The sequence below is a fragment of the Mirounga leonina genome, unplaced genomic scaffold (genome assembly GCF_011800145.1).
Source record: "Mirounga leonina isolate KUSES-001 unplaced genomic scaffold, KU_Mleo_1.0 Mir_173, whole genome shotgun sequence".
Classification (NCBI taxonomy): Eukaryota; Metazoa; Chordata; class Mammalia; order Carnivora; family Phocidae; genus Mirounga; species Mirounga leonina.
Genome location: NW_023270447.1, coordinates 37,642,802 through 37,668,887, shown reverse-complemented (window position 1 = coordinate 37,668,887; position 26,086 = coordinate 37,642,802). Strand labels below are relative to the sequence as shown.

At 35.3% G+C, this 26,086-nt stretch overlaps 1 protein-coding gene across 1 annotated transcript in view; it reads left to right on the top strand.

Annotated features, from left to right (window-relative positions):
- Nucleotides 1–26,086, top strand: part of LRRC7 (leucine rich repeat containing 7) — a 646,929-nt gene that overhangs the window by 228,808 nt on the left and 392,035 nt on the right. The window contains exon 3 of the mRNA XM_035018295.1: nt 6,689–6,786. Within this exon, the coding sequence (XP_034874186.1) occupies nt 6,689–6,786 (98 nt within the window). The remainder of the gene's footprint in view (nt 1–6,688; nt 6,787–26,086) is intronic.

Sequence of the window (26,086 nt, the reverse complement as noted above, 5' to 3'; positions counted from 1 at the left end):
TGCAGTGCACTGTCGAAGCCTTCGAATGGTTTAGAATCTATATGAGTAAAGGGCACAAAAACTGACATGGAGACTAATACTAGCTTGAAAATTGCTGGTTACTCTTCCAATGTTTAATAGATATAACATGGAAAATTCAGAAGGCAAGCACTGAGTATATTTGAAGTGGTTGGATTTGTTTCTGAGTGGAACTGGGACTTAAAAATAGGCCTGCAGGCATGGGTAAAATTTGTAATGGAAAAGAACTATCTTCCAAATGTTTCTGTTAAGAAGGAGCAGACTTTATTCATCCATTTATGAAATCATTTGTTAAGTATTTATGGAGTGTTTACTATAGTTTAGGCACTGTGCTAAAGGATACCATGGAAGAAGGAGTGGCTATGGAAAGAAAAAGATGTTTAACTTTTGTCACATGATATACATTTTAATCTTCGGATTCTGATGAATTAAAAGGTAGTAACCTCTTTACCACAAATTACTGGGTGAATTTTCAGATCATAGTCAATGGCTTTGTACTCCTAACAGAAATGCTCCTTGTACATTCACTGTTAGATTTGAAGGCAACAAATCCTACCATATTACTATATATCTTACTAAGCTTCCTACTCCGATTGATTGTTATTTTAAATTTAAGGGGTTGTGTTTGTTTATAGGTATGTAGCTTATTGTGTCTAATTCTGCTTATAATCAAGTTAAATAAAAGCTCAATGTAAGGTAAGTCTGATTTTTTTAAATGTCTGCATTTGTTCAAGATGGTTTAATTAAAAATAATTATTAAAACATACTTGAAATGTTTACTTTTTTAGAAATTAAGTCAAGGATATTTATTCTTTATAATTTATTTTATATCTACTTAACTGATTTTAAAAATTCCTTCAGGAGTCTTAGAGATTCTACAGAGCACAAACAAAGGGGCTTGCAAATGCTCAATGCATTGCTTGTGCACTGAACTTCATTTAGGGGCTTATCTAAGTTGTCTATTTTTCAAGTAAACCCATTAAGCACTACATTTTTCCAGTTTGGGTTGTACTCACAAAGCAGCAAATATAGTGAAGGCTCAATGAGAAGGGAAAAATTAGCCTCGGTATGTTTGGTATCTTGTGAGCAAAACAAGTTGATTTTACTTCTAAATCCAGTTCTTTTAAAAATGTCACGATTAAGTCATTCCCCTCCCCCACACTAATTGGGACACCTGGTTCTGCTGAGGAAAGTCCCCACAGAGCAGCATCGCACTAAGGAGAGCAGCTCCCTATCCTTAGGCCCTGAAGCAAAGGGAATCAGGGATCATCCACCCTGCTCTCTGGTAGCAGGTGGAGAGTACAGTTGTGAGAGGCTATTGTTGAGTGCAAGACAATGGCTTACTGGAAAAGTGTCAGGAGGTGCCAGTGAATGACTGAGGGGAAGGACGTGGGTTGGGGGTTGAGGAAACAACAGCAATATGTGGAAGGTCACTCATTAGTTCAACTACCTGGGTCACACCCAGTGACCCCAGAACATACAGTTTCCTTCATGGCAGGATTAGGAGAGATAGGTTTATTCATTCACTCAAACAACATGTAATTCACGAATGCCAAACACCATGCTAACTTCTTCACTCTACTGATAAAGTGGAGAATAAAATCAACATCTTCTCTGTCTTCATGGGACTTAGAGTACAGGAGGAATGCAGACATTAAATAGAAATTCTGGAAGACTAATATATAATTGCTACTGGTGATAAATGTTATGATGGGAAACTCCAGGGTGTAGGGCGGAGCCATATTTGGGACCTCATTAGATTAAGGTGTCAGATTAAGTGATCCCTTATTATCTCAAAAAGTAATATTATAATGAAGACTGGAAGGATGATTAAGAATTATTCGGCTAGAGTAGGAGGAGGACTCATTTGAGTCAAAAGGAGCATTATATGTAGAGGCCCAGAGAGAGGAATGAATTTTAAGTGTATATTCAAGGCACTTAGATGTACCAGGGGCAGAGCTCCATAGTTGAAAACCACAGTTGCATGAAAAACTGTGTTTCTGCAAAGAGGCTCCTAGGAGGTCACTGTGACCCAATTCTACATTGAGGAGTTAAGTTATTCATTTGTCTCTAAAGACCCTCATATGGAACACTTTTCCAAAACTTTACTTCCCTGCTCTTGTTGACTAATTCAGAATTCTTCTGTGGAGAATCGTATCTTTACCAGTCATGTACTAAATGGAGACTACTAGCCATGCTGTTCCTACTACTGTAGTCACATGTAGTTACTGAAATTGAAATGTAAATAAATTAAACTCAATAAAATTTCAAAAATCACAAAGTCAGTTCCTCAATCACACCAGCCACATTTTAAATGTTCAATAATTGAATATGGCTAGTAGCTACTGGATCAGACAACACAGATATTGAACATTTCCATCACCGCAGAAAGTTTTATCTGTACAGTTCACATAGTAGCTAATAGCCTGGGCTCTTGAGGAGCTTCATTTTTTTTTTTTTTTCCCATTGCTACACATGCTCTTTCCATTAATTTCATAGATGTTTCATGGAACAATTGTCCCCTACGACCTCTATAAGAGCAAATTGTATATACCATTCACATTTCTGATTTGTTGTTTACAAAATGTAAACTCTAGATTTTCAAGACGTCCATAATAATACCTACCTACTTTGAATTCTATTTCTTTGGAAAAAGGTGAAAACAATATACTATAGTATTTGTCATCCCTTAAATGTATGACAAGGCAATGTAAAAATAAGTTTCTCTTCTCTGAAACTATTGATGATCCCTGCAGTTTTTGTACTTACTGAAACTCAGGTTAACCATGGATAAAGTAAGAATGACATAGATAGTGTACATATAAAGAATTTAACATAGCACCTGGAACATAATGGGCATTTTAGAAATACTTATACCTGATAGCTCTATTCTCTTAACTCAATACCTTGTCCTCCAGTGACTTAATTGTTCTTTCTCTTTCTCCTCCATCCAGGGTAAATTCATTCAACCATATTTGCACCCACGCTTCACTTCCTTTCTTAACTAGTCATACTCCCAACCCAATCCACAATTCTAGATTAATCCAAACTTGTTCTCTCATCCAGCTGAGTCTGCCAAACCTTGTTGGAAGAAATCATTTCACTTGAGATTATCAGTCTTACCAGTTGGCAGCCTCCTGGTTCATTAGGTAGACTACCAGAGTACTTGGCAAGCCTTTGACAATACCTCTTTGGCTAATCTTTTCATTTTTGATAGTACCTGTCCTAATTGCATTCTCTTCACCTTTGTATCAGCAAATGACTATATCCTGGAATGAATTCACTGAACTTCCCTCTCCTGTATCTCCAAGTGTATAGTTTTTATTTGTAGGGGTTCCCAAATGCCAGAATTGGGATCAATGTAAGGCTACTTCAGAAGTATTTGATTGGTGTTAAAAAGTACATCTACTTGGACCAGACTCCTGCCTACTGGATGGAAATCTTTAGTACTGGGAATGGCAGAATTTGTACTTGTTTAAGGCTCCTCAGGTGATTTTATGACCTAAGTTTGGAAGACACCACCAAGAGAGTTGTAGACACCTTTACTCATAATCTCTGGTTGCTTTTTCATGCTCTTTAATATTAATGTGGCGGCCTCTATTTCCTCCCAGCAGTTGACATGTAGGCTGCACTTTTCAGAGCTCTTCAATGGGTTGTCAGAGCATCTGTCTTGCCTGTGGTCATCACTCTTAATCTCTCCTTGCTGGCACTGTTAACACACTCCCACTGGTGGCTTGCCAAGTTTGAAAGTAGTGAGAATAGCTCCTTTGCTGTGTCCTGGCTATGCTCCAAAACTTCATTTTTGGTCTTTTTGTCTGACCATTTAATGCAAACTGTAGATCAGAGATGACACTGGTGGGAAGAGTTCAAGCAGTCAGGACTGTAATCTCAGGAAGATGAAAGTCACACAGTTATGTAATAGTTTGGACATGAACATTGCTCTGTAAAGTTTTAATTTAATTCGAAGTGTGTTTTCTCCTGGGCATAATGTTTAGCATTCCAGGGAAAAAAGAACGTTCAACGCTGTTTTAAATTTTTTTCATCTATTAGTGTGTTGTATATATAACTTACAGTGAGTTTCTTTGGCCCTAGTTATCTTTTTGGTGGTTCTCAAAAGCTTAAAATGTCACTGATAGGTACAGCATTGGTGGTATAGTGTTGAACATAGCTGCCTTCTAAAGTGTCATTGATAGAAGGGAACTTTTCAGTGAAAATAGCTAAATGGTCAAAAATCAACATGTAATTAAAATAAATATATAAAAATATATAGATTTGTGTAGTATTATATTTATATAAATATCTAACATGTATACTATTTATATATAGGTATAGATTAATATAAATATTATTGAATTTAAGAAGAATTTCCTCATTAGGGGTGCCTGTGTGGCTCAGTTAAGTGTTTGACTCTTGATTTCGGCTTAGGTCATGATCTCAGTATTGTGAAATTGAGTCCTGCAACCAGCTCTGCTCAGCAGGGAGTCTGCTTGAGATTCTCTCTCTCTCTCCCTCTCCCATAGCCCCTCCCCCTGCTCACACTGTCTCTGTCAAATAAATATTTTAAAAAAAGAAGAATTTCATCATTAATTATTCATTACACAGTAGAATCTCAAGTATCAGTCTCCTAGTGGAATTATAATAATCAAAAACTCATGGAAACAATAGATTAAGAAACAATAAGAAAAAGCTGAAAAGTCAGAGAATCTTGATTAAATCTCAGTTGAGCCTTTTATTTCATGTGTGGCCATGAACAGGTCACTGAACATTTCTGAGCCTTAGTTTCCTCATCTTCAAAATGATCTTTCAGGAGTTTGTGTAAAGACAAAATGTAATAAATGATAAATGCTAATACATTATAAAATATATTTATTGTTGTTGCTAAAGTCAAAGGGCACTATACAATTGTGAAATATCTTCTAAATTCTCTAAGAAAGAATACATTATGTAACACTTTAGTTAATTCATGAGGATAACTCCCTTTAACCATCTTAGTATCCTTGAAAGATTAACATATAGTAAATCTTAAATCTTATTAAATAAAATGAAGTATACTTTATTAAGTTCTTTATTTCTGAAAATTGGCGATTCACGTGCATGGATGTTTTGTGTTTTTCTAATAACCAGAGCATTTATTTAGCCAGAATTTTTTTTTCTCACACTGCTGTCTGTTCTTTTCCTTTATTGAATAAAGGTCAGTTTTCATACTTTTCCTAACATACCGGACATTTAAAATTTTAGTATATGATTTCATTTTTATTTGGGGTAATTATGATAAATAATAGCTACATTTGTTGAACTCTCAAATTGTGATGGACACAATGTAAAGCATTTTACATGTATTAACATATTTGATCCTCATAACAGTCCTATGAGATGGCTTATGTTTTCCCCATTTACTGATGAAAAAAGTAAGGGATAAAAGTAGGTATCATTCTATAAAATCATCCTTTAAGAAACAAAATGGGAGTTTGAACCTAGGCAGTCTGATTCTAGAACCTAGACTCATCATATTTAAGCCATACTTCACTGCATGTGATCTCCTGCAGATCTGCTTGTGAGTGTTCTCAGAATGCAAGCTTTGGGCACCACAATTCCTGTGGGAGTTGATTTGCAGATATTTGATTCCAATAGCAACCATATAAGTAAAATTCTCCTGGAGTCCTAGTAGTGCTTTCTAACTTGTTATATGAAAACAAACATAGTTACATGGAATCAATTTCACATCATCAGTAGTCAGAAATATAAAGGAAAAATAATAAATAATAAAAAGTTTCCTTTTTGTATTTCTGTCTACTCTCAGTAGTTTTTAGGTTATCAAAATGAGTAGATTATGTATTGGTGGCACAAAACTGTAAAGTTTACTGAAACCAAAAAATACCACAAAGAATGTACTATAAAATATACTAACTCAAGGGTACCTGGGTGGCTCAGTCATTAAGCATCTGCCTTTGGCTCAGGTCAAGATCCCGGCGTCCTGGGATCGAGCCCCACATCAGGCTCCCTGATCCACGGGAAGCCTGCTTCTCCCTCTCCCACTGCCCCTGCTTGTGTTCCCTCTCTCACTGTGTCTCTCTCTGTCAAATAAATAAATAAAATCTTAAAAAAAAATATGCTAACTCAAGTTGCATTTGATCCACTTATTGTTATTTTCTAGTTGTCAACATTGCTATGGTGTCAGCATCGCTAATGTTGATAGTAACTGAGCTTTATTACACTGGGGATTAGAGCTTCAACATATGAATTTGGGGATGGGGGACACAGACACAAACATTCAGTTCATAACAATCTCTAACTGGAGAATGAGCATATGAATTTTGTCCATGTGGTGTTTTTAACTTTTTTTTTTTAACTTAGAACTCCTTCTCATGGAACACTACATCAAAAACTAATGATGTAATGTATGGTGATTAACATAACATAATAAAAAAAAATAAGAGAGAGAGAGAGACAAACTTAAAAAAGAAAATTTAGAACTCCTTGGAAAAGTCACTCTCCAGTTTACCACATTCCCTGCCACTCTTACTGTCTTATTCCTTGCTAGATACTGAATAGTGTTATCTATTGAACCTCAGTGGGTTCCTGAATTATTGACTCTTGATATAGACCATTTAAAGAGTCAAAATTTATCAAGATTTTGGTATTAAAATTTAGTTTTGGTTCTCTCTTACAGGATGGAGAATCTAATAAGGGGAAGGAATCCCCCACAATATCAGAGAAGTCCTTGTAAAGAAGTTCGTGCAGCACTTCGGAAGAGGCCTGAAGAAGAGTGTAAGTATGTTTAATAGGATTAAGATATGCTCTAGATAGATTTTGGTGAGTAACATTTAAAATAAAGGATTAACTTTTAAGTGATTAGTCAAATGATAGAAGTACTTAACAAATATTTGTTGAATTAAATGGAATTTATTTTTTAAAAACATATGACTAAATGATACCTGGATTCGGACACTAGGAACATTGTTTTCTTAAGTGTTTCTCTTGTACTTCAAGATGTTCTACTGATAATTGAGGTCCATGTTCAAATAAGGTTGGAAAATGCCACATAATCTACCATATCTTCCTACCATGAATATTAATGTTTCTGAGGAGTCCTGAAGTAAAAGAAACTTTTGAAATGTGTTTAAAATCAATAGATTCCACTTTCATTTGACCATAACACTCTTTCAACATTTTTTTTTAAACCTGAGAACTCTGAAAACCACTGCATTAGACTGAAGAATAAATATTTAACGGTAAACATAAAGCTATGGGTCAAAAAGAAACATTTGATTAATCAAATTTAGGAGAAGATTTTGAAAGATGGAAGTCATATATCTTACCATAAAGTCATTTTACTCCATCTGCAAATCAGTAAATATTAGAATATGTAATTGTCTACCAGGACTTTATTTTAATATTTCTAGTCTGTAGCATTGTTGGAGACATTTGACATAATATCTGTATTTTAAGTTTATTAGATGACCAATAATACTAACTTTCCTCATGCTGTTTGCAAATAATTATCTTCAGGGAACTAAATCACATGCTATTATGGCAAAAATGTATGTGAATTTTGTCCTTTTACAGAAACTTACATTTTATAAGGATAGAGTTAATGCAGTGGGTTTATTGGCATATATAGCTTAATAGACTTTTAAGATTATATTGGCATTTTACATTAGTTTGACGTACACCGTTCTGAGTAAAGACAAAGTACATTAAAGCTGGGCACACTCATGACAAGTAGAGTGTTTTCATTCTATTTTGTTTTATTACAAAGTTAATAGACAACCTGATTACCATCTATGTCATTCAGTATAGTGTTTTTTCTTTTTATTTTTAATGTTGGTTTTCTTTTAATTAATAGATTTACAGCTTCTAACACTATAAACAATACCCAGTTAAAACTAAAATTTGAAAATGAAGATTGAGTTCTGGGCATCATAAAACTAAAACTATAAGATGCAGACTCTTGCACAAAAGTACTGCTTTTTTATTGGATTCATAGGGAAGCTCTGGGATTTCTCCTCTATGCTGGTTTAACACAATAGCTTAGTCTCTGGTATACTTCTTCAGATTTTATTTTAAAATTTATAAGGGATTTTTGTGAGTAAATCTATCATTGATTCTCTCAGAATTGCTATTTAATATAGATAAAGTGATTTTTTAAAACTGACTTAGTCTAGGCTGGAGGTTGACCACTGGGTCCATTGACCAAATCCAGCCTGACACCTGTTTCTGTAAATAAAATTTTATTGAAACATAGCCATCTCTTATTTATTTAGATATTGTGTATGTCTGCTTTCATATTACAGAGGAAAAGTTGAATAGTTATGACAGAGACTATATGGCCCAGAAGGCTAAAAGTATTTACCTGATTCTTTACAGGAAAGGGTTTAAGCCAAGTTCTGGGCCATTGGTTCTCAGAGTGTGCTCTTCAGATCAGCCACAGTAGCAGCATCTAGGAACTTGTTAGAAATGCAAATTTTAAAAGCTGTAACCCATATCTACTGAATCAAGACCTCTGAGAGTTGGGTGAAGTAATCTATGTAAACCCTGCAGGACATTCTGATGCAAGCTTAAATTTGAAAACCTCTAGCCTAAGTCAAATAACTGACTGCAGATGATACTAAATCACCATGGATACAAAAGACTAATAAAGGTAGGCATATTTTAGAGTTAAGTCTTATTGCTGTTTAATTAAGGTACATAACATAACTGATGCTGGTATTATAACAAGCAAGTCCTCATGAACTGGACTGTGGCAGTCAGGGCAATTTTTCAAATATCATTATAAGAACTCAGTTGCATTGACTAAATTATTGAACACGGAAAGACATAATGAGAAATAAGAAACTTATAAAATGTTATTCTCTTTCAGAGAAGTCTTCATTATCCCTTGTTAGTATAATGAGCAGTTCCTCTTGCCTTGTTACAGACCAGTGTTAATTCCCTAAGTAAGAAGCCTCTTTTTCAGAACGGAAGCAGCATATCACATTAGTTAATTAAGACATTAATTTTAGAGTCACACAGAGGGTTTATTCTCTAATGTGACACTTGATGTGACCAGCTGCAGGAAACAGGGTATTATTTTTTTAATTTAAGACTCCATTACTTATCTGAAAAATGAGGATAATGATTGAGTCTACCTTGTAGGGTTGTTTTGAGAATTTAAGGAAGATATTTATATGGAAATATTGCAAGTTTGGTTCCAGACAATGGAAATACCATAAAGAAAATATTGCCATAAAATGAATCAAATGAACTTTTTTGGTTTTCTAGTGCATATTAAAAGTTATGTTTATACTATACTCTAGTCTGTCAAGTGTGCAATAACATTATGTTTAACAAAGTGATGTACATACCCTAATAAAAAATACTTTGTAGTTAAAAAATGCAAACTGTCATCTGAACTTTCAGTGAGTTGTAATCTTTTTGCTGGCGGAAGATCTTGTCTCAATGTTGATGACTGCTGACTGGTCAGGGTGTTGGTTGCTGAAGGTTGGAGTGGCCATGGAAATTTCTTAAAATAAGACGACAAAAAATTTTGCCACATTGATTGACTTTTCTTTTCACGAACCATTTCTCTGTAGCCTGCAATGCTGTTTGATAGCATTTTACCCACAGTAGAACTTATTTCAAAATTGCAGTCAGTCCTCTCAAACCCTACTGCTGCTTTATCAGCTAACTTTATGTAATATTCTAAATCCTTTGTTGTCATTTCAGCAGTCTCCACAGCATCTTCACCAGTAGATTCCATCTCAAAAAACCATGCTCTTAGCTCATCCTTTTTTTTTTTTTTTAAAGATTTTATTTATTTATTCATGAGAGACAGAGAGAGAGGCAGAGGGAGAAGCAGGCTCCCAAGGAGCAGGGAGCCCGATGCGGGACTCGATCCCAGGACGCTGGGATCATGACCTGAGCCGAAGGCAGACGCCCAACCATCTGAGCCACCCAGGCGCCTGCTCTTAGCTCATCCTAAGAAGCAACTTGTTATCTGTTAAGGTGTGATCATGAGATTGCAGAGATTCAGTCACATCCTCAAGCGCCATTTCTAATTCTAATGCTCTTGCTGTTTCCACCACATCTGCAGTTACTTCCTCCACTGAAGGCTTGAATCCCTCAAAGTCATCCATGAGGGCTAGAATGAATTTCTTCCAAACTCCTGTTAAAGTTGACATTTTGACCTCTTCCCTTGAATCACAAATTTTCTTAATGGCATCTAGAATGTTGAATCCTCTCCAGAGGTTTTCAATTGACTTTGCCCAGATCCATCAGAGAAATCACTACTGATGGCAGCTATAATCTTACAAAATGTATTTTCTAAGTAATAACTTTAAAGTCTAAATGATTCCTCGATCCACGGACTGTAGCATGAATGTTGTGTTAGCAGGCATCAAGACAACGTGAATCTTATTCTTAATCTATATCTACATCTATATAGCTTAATCTTTATCTATATAGCTCTTCAGAGATCTTCAGTGACTAAGTGTATTGTCAATGAGCAGTGATATTTTGAAAGGAATTTTTTTTCTAAGCAGTAGTTCTCAACAGTGGGCTTAAAATATCCAGTAAACTGTGCTATAAAATGATGTGCTGTCATCCAGGCTTTGTTCCATTTATAGAGCATAGGCAGAGTAGATTTAGCATAATTCTTCTAGGACTTTTGGAATGGTCATTGAGCATTGATTTCAACTTAAAAGTCACCAGCTGCATTAGTCCCTAACAGGAGAATCAACCTGTTCTTTGAAGCTTTGAAGCCAAGTATTGACTTCTCCTCTCTAGCCAGGAAGGCCCTACATGGCATCTTCTTCCAATAGAAGGCTGTTTCAGGGGCGCCTAGATGGCTCATTAGGTTAAGCTTTGACTCTTGATTTCGGCTCAGGTCTTGATCTCAGGGTCCTGAGATCTAGACACTCGTTGGGCTCTGCACTCAGCACAGAGTCTGCTTGTCCCTCTCCCTCTGCTCCTCCCCCTGCTCTCTCTCTGTCTCTCAAATAAATGAACAAAATCTTTCAAAAAAAAAAAAAAAGGCTGTTTTATCCACATTAAAAATCTGTTGTTTAGTTTAGCCACCTTCATTAATTATTTTAGCTAGATCTTCTGGGTAACTTGCTACAGTTCTACATCAGTACTTATTGCTTCACCTTGCACTTTTATATTATGAAAACAGCTTCTTTCCTTAAGCCTCATGTACCAACCTCTGCTAGCTTCAGACTTTTCTTCTGCAGCTTCCTCACTTCTCTCAGCCTTCATAGACTTGAAGAGAGTTAGGGCCTGGCTCTGGATTAGGCTTTGGCTTAAGGGAATGTTGGGGCTGGTTTGATCTATCCAAACCATGAAAACTTTATCCATATCAGCAATTAGGGTACTTTCTTATCATTCATGTGTTCACTGGAATAACACTTTTAATTTCCTTCAAGAACTTTTCCTTTGCATTTACAACCTAGCTTACTGTTTGGCACCAGAGGCCTAGCTTTCAGCCTATCTTGGCTTTTCACATTCCTTCCTCATTGAGCTTAATTATTTCTAGCCTTTGATCTAAAATGAGAGACATAAGATTCTTCTGTTCACTTAAACACTTAGAGGCTATGACAGGGTTATTAACTGACCTAATTTCAATATTGTTGTATCTCAGGGAATAGGGAAGCCTGGGGAGAGAGAGAAAGATGGTGGTTGGCGAAGCAGTCAGAACATGTACACTTACTGAGTAAACTTGCTATACTATACGGACACAGTTTGTGGCTCCCTGAAACAATTATAATAGCAGCATCAAAGAGCACTGATCTCAGATAACCATACAGATATAATAGTAATGAAAAAGTTTGAAATACTGTGAGAATTACCAAAATGTGACAGAGACATGAAATGAGCAAATATTGTTTGAAAGATGATGCAGATAGACTAGCTTGACACAAACCTTTAATTTGTAAAAATGCAATTATCTGTGAAGCATAATAAAATGATGTGCAATAAAATGAGGTATGCCTGTAGCAAGTACTTGGTGTAGAACCTGGTCCATAGCAACTTTTCTTTTCTTTCTTCTACCTTTCTTTTCACTTGTTATTATTGTTCTTCTTATTCCAAATTAAGTATTTGTGTGAAGATAATAAATCATGTTTCTGATCACAGAAATGGAAATTAGTAGAAATTACCACCACTATTTTTAAAAACAACAATGCATGCAAGCAACAGGTTGTACACAAATGACATAAATCTGAAGTTATTGCAATAGTGTTATATAGTAATTCATGTTAGGTAGTAATTTTCTCATACAATGGCATGGTTCTTTCTTTGTTATTCTACAAATTCCATGTGGGATCTTGACCAAGACTTACTGGGTCAATTCCCATGGAAAGCTGCCACCTTAGAAAACCATCATAGAAAGCCAAATGGTAGTGGCTTCCCTTTACTGAGCATTGGAATAGTAAAACTTCACTCCTTCAGATGCAAGGAGAGAACTCTTTCATTTGGAGATATTGCATACAGAAGATTTTTGCTAAGTAGCATAATTCATCCTGCTCTCTTTTATAATCTTATACTTTTCTGCAGTATTTTCAATGTGAAGATCAACATTAGGTCACCAGACATAGCTCTTAACCAATTAGTTCATGTGAATTATATCTTGCTATTCTACATCTAGCACAGTCAAACAAACTTTCAGTAAAAATAAATTGCTTCCTATAAAAGACAGACTTTGAAACATACTCAAGTTACATCCCATTAAAAAAAACAAATATATAAATTTTGTCCTCCAAACCACAGCCCCATTCAGCTATAACACTACATTCTTGTTTAATTCCTAGGTAAACCTCTGTAAAGAGTCATCTACTCTCTCCAACTCACTCCTCCAAACCCATGGAATCTGGACTGAAACAGCTTTCATTCAGACCACCAAAAATCGTTTTGTGTTGCTATTATTTGTTTTCTATTGCATGTAACAAATTATACAAACTTAGTGGCTAAGACAGCACTCATTTATTATCTTGCAGTTTCTGTGTTTTGGTAGTCCAGGCTGGGTTTAGCCAGGTTCTCTGCTTCAGGATCTTACCAGGTGAAGTCTCATCATGGGCTCAATTGAGGAAACATCTATTTCTGAGCTTACTCGGGCTGTTGGAAGAATTTGTTTCCTTATGGTTTTATGACCCAAAACCCTGCTTTTTGCTGACTTCTAGCTGGAGGCCACCTTTAGGTGTTAGAGGGCTCCTACAGTTCCTTTGCTATATGTACATTCTCAATATGGCTGCTAACTTCATTGAGACAATAAGGAGACCCTGTCCTCAGGGAAGGCTCTGTCCATGTTTTAAGGGCTTTCAGCTGATTGAACCAGGCTCACTCAAGAAAATCTACTTTCATTTAATTCACAATCAACTGATTTGGGGCCTTACCTGCACCATTACCTTTTCCATATTTTGTTGGCTAAATGCAAGTCACAGATCCTACCCCCATCCAAGGAGAGGGGATTATACAGGACTTGAGCACTTGAGGGTATTATGATCATGAGCCATCTTAGAATTCTGCCTTCCACTTGCTAAATCCACCAGGCAATTTTTGTAATGCTCTTTTCATTTAAATCCTGAGCAAGAATCAATACTGTTGATTATTTCTTCCTTTTGAAAATCTTCTAATTTTTTGGCTATCATAATATAATAATCTTCTGATTTTCCTCCATCTCTCTGGTTATTCAACTTGTTCTTTCCAGCCATTACATATTAAAATTTCTGAATACTGTTTGAAGTCTTCTTCTTCCAAATATATTCATTCCATGAACAATCTCATTACACCCACAGCATCAGTTATTCCTATAATCAGATGTCTCACAAATTGATACCTCCAACCCAGACTTCTCTCCATATATTCAAATGTCTACTTGATACATCATCTTGGTTGTCTTAAAAGTACCTCAAAGTCTTCAAATCCATGTTCTTTTCCTCAAACCTGAACATCTTCTACTGTTTCTTTTTTTCCGTTTTTTTGTCTGAATGTTATACATTCTTAACCATCCAAGTTTGAAAGACACAAATCTAGGAGTGATTTTTCATATCTTCTCCTTTTCCTCTTATATCCACCATAATCTCAAGGCTTCTTAATTTTACTTTCTGAAAATGTTATGAATCTGTTCACAAATCATCTCCTCTGCAAAGATTTTAAGATTCTTCCAGATACTCCTATAAGTTGTGTTCCTACATAGTGTTCTGAAAACCTTTCATTTTAAAATGATCCTATGGCTTTCCATTGTTCATTCAAAAAAGACAAAAGCCTTACTATAGTTTATAGCACCTTAAAGAGTCTAACTTGTACCCACCCCTTCAGCTTCATCTCATACTCTATTCCCTTACTCTGTATTCCAACTACATGGGCTTTCTTTTAATTCCTGAACATATTCACTAATAGAGGAACAGAATATACATATTTTTAAATGATATGGAATCACAGAACAACAAGAATGACAAAAATTACCCTAAAAGGAAGAGTATACTTCTGTAAAATATTGAATGTAGAAACAAAAAAAAAATTAGAAAGTTGTATGAAATTTTTAATAATCACAAGAAGATGAATACTCTATAAAATAATGGCAAAGTAAACAATAAGGAAAAAATGGCATCTTTTTCCAAAAAGCAAAAGAAATAAAAATCAACATTGATGAGAAAAGGTATTACAAAAAAAAAAAAGGTATTAAACATGAAAAGCAGACAAAATCTTCACTGGAGTCAGTCAAAGAAGAATTAACATTGTAAAAATATAAGATATTTGAAGAACAAATATAGAAAACCCATGAATACAAAGGAAATATGACCAAAACAAAAAAAGGTAAAGGGGAATAATGACAAATGTGGAGAAATAAAAAAGTGGGAATCCAACCTAAGATTTACAATTTGTTCTGAGAAAGAAATCAAACTGATTCAAAGGAAAAAATCATCAAAGACTTACTTGAATATACTTCAAGGTAGTAAAAATATGTGACCGCATATTAAAATGTCTTACAGTGTACTATACCATCACTTAAATGAGATCTGCATCCAGACATATCCAGACAAATATTTTTAAATTACACTATCAGCTTTTTGACAAGTAAGATATCTGTCTTATTTACCATTACATCAGCAACACATAGTGTAGTGCCTGGAACTTGGGAGATATTTAACAAATATTTCAGAAGAGTGAAGAAATTAATTACTTAACTTTTAAAATAAAAGTGCACCATAGGAATCTGCTTGAAAGAAAGAAAAAGAGGGAAAGAAGAGAGAAAGGATTAGAAACAGAGAAACAGAGAGAGAGAAATGAAGGACGTGAGGAAGGAGGAAAGGAAGGGAGGGAGGAAGGAAGAATGGAAGGACAATTTTTTTATTTTAAAACAGATGTCATGAACTCATTTTCCTTGTTCTTTCCTTCACAATGCAACTGAATACCCTGAAAATTATTCAATGGACCATGATGAAAGGACTCTGAAAGCTTAAAAGAAGAAGGCAAACTGGCTGGGGCTTCAGTAATTGAGGAAAGAAAACATTGTGTATTATTTTGGTATTTCTTTTTATCCATATATCCCTGGATTGGGCACAAGAGATAATTGAAAACTGGCACTGTCAAAAGACACTGATCATCATCATCATCATCAAGAAAAGCCTGCTCTTCCAGTCCAAAGGAATGGGACAGGAGAGGCCTAATATATACCTTGTAGAGAGCCCTAACCTTTATTCTAAAATCCCAGTTGACAGGCAGTTTAATCCACCTGCAGTAACAGATCAGTAAGGCCCCATCCATCCAACCCTACTTTCCCTGGCACACAGACCTATCCAGTACTAACAATGGTGTCAGTGAACCCTGTGTCTCCCTATCTTCCACCCAGTGGCATAAGAAGACCCAGACCCAGTAGTTTCTGTGCCTTCCCAGAAAGTAACTCAGTACATTAGGGAGACCAGAAAGGCACTTTCACTCTGGCAGATATCACCAGTAGGGTTTGAGCAATAGCCCAATAGTGCCAGAAGAATAAAGCAGACCAGAATAGCATTAGCATTACAAGGAATTAGAAAACTGTCATTGTAACTAAAGCCTACAAAAGTAGGCCAGAATCTATATGCTCATCTAAACAGGATAAGTGCCTGGTAAAAGTAGAAGATTCTTATAGGTTCAAGAGTCTCCTAATGTAATAACCAAAATGTCCAAGATACAATTGAAAATTGTATTATACCAATAGTATTATTATGTATTTGTAAGATAAAAATGATATTGAGGCATCTGGGTGGCCCAGTGGTTAAGCATTTGCCTTCGGTTCAGGTCATGATCTCCAGGTCCTGGGATAGAGCCTGCATCGGGCTCCCTGCTCAGCAGGGAGTCTGCTTCTCCCTCTCCCTCTCCCCCCAACTCATGCTCTCTTTCTCGTTCTCTCTCCTTCTCAAAGAAATAAATAAAATCTTTAAAAAAAGATAAAAATGGTATTATATCATTCTATCAAGAACTAAGAAAAACCATAATCTGAATGAGAAATGACAATTATCTGACACCAGTATTAAAATGAATCAGATGTTGGAATAATCTGACAAGGAATTGAAGCAGGCATTGCAAAAATGCTTCAATAAACAATTACATAATCCCTTGACACAAGTGAAAAAAATTGAAAATTTCAGCAAAGAAGTAAAAGTTATTAAAAAATGGAAATTATATAACTGAAGAATTTAAAGACCAAAATAAAAATCTTGCTGAATAGACTTAAGAGTAGAGTGAAAATGGCCAAGAATAGAGTAAGTGAGCAGGAAGACAGATTATTCAAATTTACTCAATCTAAACAACAAAGAGAATAATAGACTTAAGAAAAATGAACAGAATTTCAAGAATTTGTGTAAAAATAACAAAAGATCTAATATTATCATTAGAGTCTCAGAAAGAGAAGAGAAAGAGCATTTGAAAAAAAGTATTTGAAGAAGTATTGGTTGTAAACATCCCTAAATTGGTAAAAGACATAAATTTAGATATTCTGGAGGCTAGATGAACTCCTAATATGATAAACCCTAAAATATCTCCAACAAGATATGTCATAATTAAACTTCTGAAAACTAAAGATAGAGAAGAAAATCTTATAAACAGCCAGAGAGAAATAAAGACAGCCCTTTACCTACAAAGGAACAGAAATTCAAGTAATGGTGAAAGAGAACAACAGAATGGATAAAAATAGAACTAAACATAATAGGACTTCTTTTTAATCTTGTATTTTATAGTTGAAGCAAAAATTATAACAAAACTTGATAATGTACTCAATATATGTAGAAGAAATAATTAAGATAAGTACATATATAAAGTGGGGAGAGTAAAGGGACCTAAATGTAAGTAAGGTTTCTCTACTTCACTTTAAGTGGTAATGATATTGAACCCAGTAGATTGTGGGAAGTTACATAAGTATGTTTTAATATCCAGAGCAACCACTAAGAAAATTATACAATATGATATACTCAAATAATTATAAATAATTAAAAATAAATTACAAACTATAAATAAATAAATAAAAATTGAGCTAAGAAATATCCAAATAACCCGCAGGAAGACAAGAAAAAAGAAACAGAGGAATGAGAAACCAAAGAAACGAACAGAAAATAATAAAGTGGCAGACTTAAGCCTTAGGATATCAATAATTGCATTAATTATGAAGGGTGTAAATGCTTCAATTAAAAGGCCGATCTTGTCAGATTAAAGGCAAGGATAAAGGATAAAAAGGCAAGACATCATGTGCAGCCTATAAAAATTTCTTTAAATGTAAAGATGTAGGAAGATTAAATATAAAAGGATAAAAAAGTAGATATATCACACTATGTCAATGAAAGCTAGAGTGACTGTATTTATATCAGGAAAATTAAGTTCAAAGTAAAACATAATGAAGAAAGTCATTCCATAATGATAAAAGGGTCAGTTCATCAAGAGAATATACCAATCTTCAATTTATTTTTTACAAATTTATATTTTATATTTATATAGGCTTTCCCTATAACTTTAAGCTATATATACTTCCTCTTTAGTTTAGCTTTGTTATAATTTTTTTGTTGTTTTGTTTTTTAAAGATTTTATTTATGTATTTGACAGAGAGAGACACACCGAGAGAAGGAACACAAGCAGGGGGAGTGGGAGAGGGAGAAGCAGGCTTCCTGATGAGCCAGTATCCCAATGTGGGGCTCGATCCCAGGACCCCAGGATCATGATCCAAGCCGAAGGCAGACACTCAATGACTGAGCCACCCAGGCACCCCATAATGTGTGTGTGTGTGTGTTTTTTTTAACAATTTAGTTTCTAATAGCTAAGAAACTCTTGGTAGCATAGTTATGATTGTGACCTGCTTAAAAAAGACACTATTGTTAGATGACTGGGTGGCTCAGTCGATTAAGTGTCTGCCCTCGGCTCAGGTCCTGATCTCAGGATCCTGGGATCCAGCTCCCTGCTCAGTGGGGAGCCTGCTTCTCCCTCTCCCTCTGCCGCTCTCTTGCTCTCTTTCAAATAAATACCTAAAATCTTTTTAAAAATCATTTGTTTTTATATAGAGAGATATTTATGAAGGTGTAATCTTTCCTCAGAATTAAGCTGAGTCAATATTATGGAAACTAAAATTCCACAAAGCTTATCTATTGAGTTTCTGAATAATAAAAAAAATTTACTGAAGAGGTTCCTTTTCTATCTGACCTTTTTATAGAATTTAAATTCCTAATAACATAATTCTATCCTTATGGCAATGATATTATACTTTGCATTGCAAACAATATATTTGATATTATCAGGAGATAACACTTAAAATTATATTGTTTTCAAATAACTGAATGCTACTTTTCCAAATGTCAAAATATTCTTCTATTAACCAGTTTGGTGAAAATCATGATTAGTCATGTTCTTTTTTTTTTTAAGATTTTTTTTTTTTTAATTTATTTGCAAGAGAGACAATGAGAGACAGAGAGCATGAGAGGGAGGAGGGTCAGAGGGAGAAGCAGACTCCCTGCTGAGCAGTGAGCCCGATGTGGGACTCGATCCTGGGACTCCAGGATCATGACCTGAGCCGAAGGCAGTCGCTTAACCAACTGAGCCACCCAGGCGCCCAGTCATGTTCTTGCCTTCATGTTAGAAATTATTGAACATGATTTAACCTTCTCCTGATGATTCAAGGACAGTTTTATAAACACCCATTACTGTAAAGTGTGGTAATAGAATTCCATCTGTGCTTCCCTCCATATCAAGTTGTCAGCTGTCACTTTTGCTGTGATTATTCTTGCTTTTAAGCTATCCCTTTTTTTTGACATATTGTTTCCTGTTTTAGTTTCCTTCTTCAGAAAGGTGATAAACCACCCTTGTTAAGAATTATAAAATAAATAAGTGTTAATGAATCAAGGATTGAAAACTAATCAAGCCTTGGATGATGTATGATAAACAAGATAAAGAACTATGGAACATTAAATGCAGAAGTGGGATGCTTTATTTTAAAATATCCTGAGGTTACCCTTTCTCTACGTGACCTCATTTCAGGTCTATACTAGATCCCTTTACCAGGTTGTTGCAGTGACTCAGCTGTGATGTTGGTGACCTGGTGCTACTGTCATTTCACTCATTTGGTTAGGGACTTACGCATTGGGGGATGGAGATGAAATCTAATGAAGATCATATCCAATAAAGAAATCTAATGAAATCCTCAGGCTATACACTTATAGAACTTGCAAATATGCATAACAATGGAATGGACAATGTACAAAGGAAGAATTATTGTCTTTTCCTGGACTTCTCTTTATGCTAGAAAACTTCCAGGAAGCTCCTGGAAAATGTTCCCTATCATTTCACTGGCCTAAATCATGTTATATCTCTATCCGTGTACCATTACTTTATTCCAGGAAAATGCTATGCACTCATTAGCTTAGGACTATTATACTGCACCAATCACTTTAAAGGGTTGATTTAGTACATCAAAAACTGATGATGTAATGTATGGTGATTAACATAACAATAAAAAATTTTAAAAAAGTAATCTTAGATAATATATTTGCCACTTGGCCTATCATACAATTAGTCAACACTATATCCCATACTATTGCTTGTAGTATGTATTTGTCTATATTCACTCAGCTATCCTAAAAGATTTTAAGGTTGGGAAAGGGAATAAGGGATAGAAGAGATGTTACCTGAGCAATCAGGAATCTGGGCATTGATATTAAAGGCAAAGGTATTACATATAATTCAGTGCCTTCTTTTCCTACCCAAGCCCTATAGTTTGTGGGTAGTATGTATTGCTATTATCTTCAGCTTTTCCTTTAATTTTCTTAAACATTCAGTTTCCTTCTGATTTGGAATGAGACCCACTTCTTCATCTCCCTTTCAAGCTTAAATAATTATTAGTCACATTTTATAGATGAGGCTATAGAACCTCAGACATGTTAAGTAATGTATACAATGTCACACATCTAGTAAGTGCCAATGCTGGAATACAAACTTAAATTTGACTCCAAAAACCATCTCGTTTCTTCTGTTCCATTCTATATAACTCGTCCTCATTTTAGTTCTTCAGGATTCACCTTCTGCTTAATCCTTGAAATTTTTTAAGCGTAAAATATCATACAAAGAAGTGCATATAACATATTTGTATGTTTAAAGAATTATAAATTAGCATTCATGTACCTAAAATATCAGAGTTGCTGAATTGCATATTCCTACCCACCTCTAATTATCTCTTTTTGTTCAGTAACTCCATTCCAGGAGACCAGTTTTCCCTATGCTTCATTGCTTAGGTCCATCTTTAAGTTGAACATTTAAGTCTTACAACAAAGGCAATAATGTATACAATTTTAGTAGAAGATGACTGAAGAGAAACAAGTGGTCAGTGATTTCTCATTGGCTAGGAAAGCTTACTAAATGTTACACTTTGCATTAATATCTTAGATTGTGATTACACAGTGCCATAATAAAAACTGAAGTTACATCCAGTTGAATTTTATCATCACAACTGAAATTAATACATGTTATTGACTATTTTGACATGATGTAAAAATAAGATTAAAGGGAGGTTAGAATAAATTTGATTCACAGCCTGAACATTCTTAGACTTACTAGAAAATTGAAATCAGGTTCATGCAAACTTAGTATACTGAGTTGATGTATTTTAGAGAGCTTTCAAAGTTTTAATAGAAATCCAGGCAAATAACTTAAAAAAATATGTCTTAAGCTCTTCTCTGGAAAGTCCATAGGTTTAAGCCAGCTTGCTTAGTTATCTCTACAAACAGCTTCCTCCAAGATTCTACTCAGGATACAATTTTAGAAAAGAGTCTCAACACTTATTTTTGTAGCACCTCTGGCTTAGCATATCATTCACTTGTGTTAAGGCTTGAACCTCTACTGGACTTCTTTCAAAATGCAAATTCCTCTGAGGGAAACTCCAGTCAAATAATAAAACTCTTTAATATAAAAGTGATTTTAGATCACTGACCTCAAGAATGAGAAGGAATCAAACATCAAGAGATCTTTGGATGCCCAGGAAAAAAAGGAAAGTTTAGAAAACAAATACATAGATGAGGAGTTTGAAAAACAAACTTGATCTGCTACATATTTTTGCTAAGAGTTGGTTCTGTTATCTGTTGAAAGTATTTTTCACTAAAATTTCAGCCCTTTCTACATCCTTCCTCTCATTTCAGAGGTGACCACCCTGCTAATTCATTCCTCCTTACGAAAGCTTCTCTTCTCCTCCTTGGCAGAGGGCAGGACCTCCCTTCTATCTGTCCCTGGGACACTTTGTACAGATTGTTAATGCAGTGCTTAGAGCACAGTATTTTATCCCGTTGCTTGCATGTCTATTTCCTCCCCATTGGATTATAAATAGCTTAAGGCAAGCAGACACATCTTATTCATCTATTATTAGCATTAAGCACAATATTTGATATATTTACCTCAATAAAAATTTACAAAAAAGGAATGAATTGTAAAATATACAATTTGATTCATGTCATGACACTTACTAGAGTTTAAAGGCATCCAATAAATAACTTCTGTATTCTAGAACAATTTTGGAACCAATTCAGATATTGACAAAATGTCAGAGATCAAGCATCAGGTTTTTTTTATTACTTTTAAATGCTAGATTGGGGGACATAGCTAAGATGTTTGGCAACAATATTCTACTTCATACTACACTCCAGATGTATGCATACTTATTTACTCAGCCACAGCAGTAAGGAAAAATCTCAGGCTTCTTCATATGGGGAATTTCTCTCACAGAATTTATAGCACTGAGGAACAGATCAGGGTAGCATATCTCCTGAAGTAGCTTCATCTCAAAGAAAGATGGAGGAATGAACTGAACTACACATACCTAGTTCTACTTCAAAATTTATGAATCGAGTAAATTGCTGCACTTCCTAACAAGAGTTAGAAATGAAAAAGAGGTTAGGAATGTTGGGGAAATTTCTCTACACAGAAATTAGATGAGTGCATAGGAATAATCTCCACTTACAATGTTCCCTAGAATTTTTATCTCTTAAGCTACTGGGCTTAAACTTTAAGCCCTTAGACAACTAGGGGGAAATTTATTAGGGCAGTCTCTACCCAGGTATCAACTGTTACTCTTCCACAGATCCTTCTGGAATCATTGAGGGCAGAGAGGAGAAGGAGTATAGATTTCAGTCTTGACACTTCATTTCATGTTCTACTTGTCATCCCAAATAATGTCCTACATGATTATCAAAGCTTCTGCAATATGATTAAATTCACCCATTTATTCAACAAATACTGATTGAGTATCTGCCCTCTGCCTCTCTCCCTGTTCTGGGTGCTTTTGATACATAGTGAGCAAAAATTTAAAAACAAAAAAATGGCAAACTTTGCCATTCTCAACAGTTAGGGAAAGCAGACATTAAACAAAATAAATAAGTAAAAATTCATTAGAGGGTGATTTGTTTTGTAGAAAAATACAAGCAAAGTTATGAAGGTTTAGGACTAGAGAGAGATTTGGGGACAATTTTAAGTGGGGAGAATAGAATAGATGTCATACAAAGGATGACATATGAGTAAGGAGGTAAAGGAGTTAGCCACACCGCTCTACTAGTTATCTAGAATCCATGACTTCTGCATTTATATTCAACTGGGAGAACTTTATGATTCAGATGTTAATTTTGGCCTGATGCATTTATGATATGTCACCTATATATACAGTCTCCTCTCAGAGAGGCTATTATTAAGATAGTGTTGCCTTTTTGTAAAATTTAGAAATTTATAATGATGAACACCCTAATCATCAGAATGCCTTTCTTTCCCATAAAATATTTCCAAACTTTTGAGTGCCAGCAGCGTACTAAATTTGAGTTGTCTAATGGCCTGATTTTTACAGTCTGGTGAGCAGGTGTCTTTGGTCCTGGAACCCTAGTGGCCATTGCCATGTCCATCGCTGTGGAATTGCTTAGTCCTGTCATTTTTGTCTGTCTCATCTGAAGAATTAACCTCAGCATGTTCCTGACCAAAAGCACCCATTGTTAATGGAGAATTATGTGCCTCTAAGGACCTAAGGAAGGTAAATATCTGCTCTTTTGAGAAACTTGCTTTCCTCCACGTTAGACTGTTCCAGATAGGCCTTGAATAGGATTTCTTTCTACTGTATCTTTTTTGTAGAATTGAAATAGGCACATAGTGTGCTTCATCTCCCTCTATTGTTCTATAACTTTTAGAGTAAGGCTGACAGATAAAATATAAGACACCTGGTTAAATTTGAATTCAGATAAGTAACAATTTTTTAGTGTAAACATGTCTCAGACAATATTTAGGACACATTTATATTAAAATTACTCATTCCTTATCTGAAACTCACATGTAACTGAGTGTCTGTATTAGGGTTTTCCAGAAAAACAGAAACAATAGGATACCCATCTATCTATCTATTGTTAAAAACAAAATTCAACCAAGTAAATTTGAAGATCTAATTGGCTTTGCTAAGTGATTCATGAATTGGGCAGCATCCCATCTGGCAAGTAGAGAGATGTTCTGAGGAACTGTACAAAATGGAAGGTTTTATAAGAAGGAGGGTGGGGTAAGAGGTTATTAGCAAAAGATAAGAAAGGGTTGGCCCATCTTCTTTTTGGGGGGGAAGAGAATGGCAGGGTTTTTATCATGCAGATTACCTCATTAGTGCTGCTCAGGAAATTTTAGACCTATTGATAAAAGCTCACATTCCTAGAAGAGGTTGAAACTGTATTTAAAGTCTTGGTTTGCTATTGTTGGGGGAAAAGGCTCCATTTTGAGCTTGTTGTTTCTTTTTTTAACACTGTATCTTGGGGCAACTGGGTGGCTCAGTCGGTTAAGCATCTGACTCTTGGTTTTGGCTCAGGTTGTGAGATATTCTCCACCCCCCACGGCCTCCACGTCCCCACTTAGTACAGAGTCTGAGATTCTTTCTCCCTCTGCCCCTCCCACCGTGCTCTCTGTCTCTCTCAAGTAAGTAAACAAATTTTAAAAGCCCACTATATTCAATTATAGATACAGACATAGGTATCTATATCTATAGATCTAAATAGATAGATCTCTCACTATATAGACCTCTCTCTCTTTGTTTGTCTGTGTATATATATGATTTATTAAAGAATTGACTCACATGTTGGGGTGCCTGGGTGGCTCAGTAGGTTAAGCATCCAACTCTTGATTTCTGCTCAGGTTGTGATCTCAGGGTCCTGAGATTGAGCCCCATATAAGACTACATGCTGGGCATGGAGCCTGCTTAAGATTCTCTCTTTCCTTCTCCTCTGCACCTCTTCCCACCCTCACCACCCTCCTTGTGTGTGTTTCTAAATTAAAAAAAAAATAGGAAAAAAAAAGAAGTGGCTCACATGCTTACAGAGGCCAACTAGTCCAAAATCTGCAGGGTAGTTTGGTAGGCCGGAGATGCAGAGAGGAGCCAATATTGCAAGACAAGTCCAAAAGCCATCTGCCAACAGATTTGTTTTTACTTAGAGGAGATCAATCTTTTTCTATAAAAGCATTCAATTGATTGGATGAGACCCTCTCATATTATGGACAGCCATCTGCTTTATTCAATGTCCACTAATTTAAATGTCAATCTCATCTAAAAACACCCTCACAGAAACATCCAGAATAATGTTTGACCACATATGTAGGTGCTGTGGCTAGGTTGAGAGTCAGGTTGACACAAAATTAATCATCAGAGCATCCTTTATTTTTATTTGCTGAATCTGGCAACCCTATTTCAGGGGGTCTCAACTGAGTTTCTGAGAGTTGCCTCCTTAGTTGATCTATTTCTTTATTTAACAATGTAAAACTAGTACTATTTACTAGTACCTTTTGTTTTGCTTTGTTTTTCATTGCTTTTGGATACAAATATATATTTTTCTAATATATTTCCCTGTTGCCTGTGAGATCTCCCATATGAGATATGAAATCAGTAAGTACTGAGTCTTTCAAAGCCTTTACTATTTAAACAAATCATATCCATCTCCACCTTCCTGGGTTGGACAATCCCACCCAGGAAGATTCCCATGAAGTTACACAGGCTCAAACCTGGACTTGATCTCTTATTATTCTGCATGCCTTTTCCTATAATATGTCCCCTTTAATATGTCTTGTCTTCGCTGGATTTTTTTTTAAATGCTGATTCTATAAATTTTTGGAATGTTACCCAAAGGCAAGGCAATACCTGTACCATTTCCCTCTAATGATTTTATCACTTTGAAACTCACCTAAGAATGCTTTAAATCTTTTGTGTTGGTTTTCTGCCATCTACCCTTAAATTTGTCCAGATTTTCTGGACCCTTGGTGTAGTTCATTATTCTTCAAGTTGTAATTCCCAATTGCTGTCACTCTGGACTTTTTATCCACAGCTTTAAAAGGCCACATCCTCTGTTCCTCTGATCCTGCCCTCTCTCAGGGATTCATTCTAGATTGCTCACTGAAATTCTGTCACTCTGCTTTGGTTAGATTTCTTTAGGTTCCAGTCACAATTGTTTGACTTAGAATAGCTGAAACATCTACTTTTCTACTTTCCTCTTTCAGTTTAGTCAGACCTGGGGCTACCCATTTCCATTTATTTATTCATTTATTTATTTATTTATTTATTTATTTATTTATTTATTTATTTATTTATTTA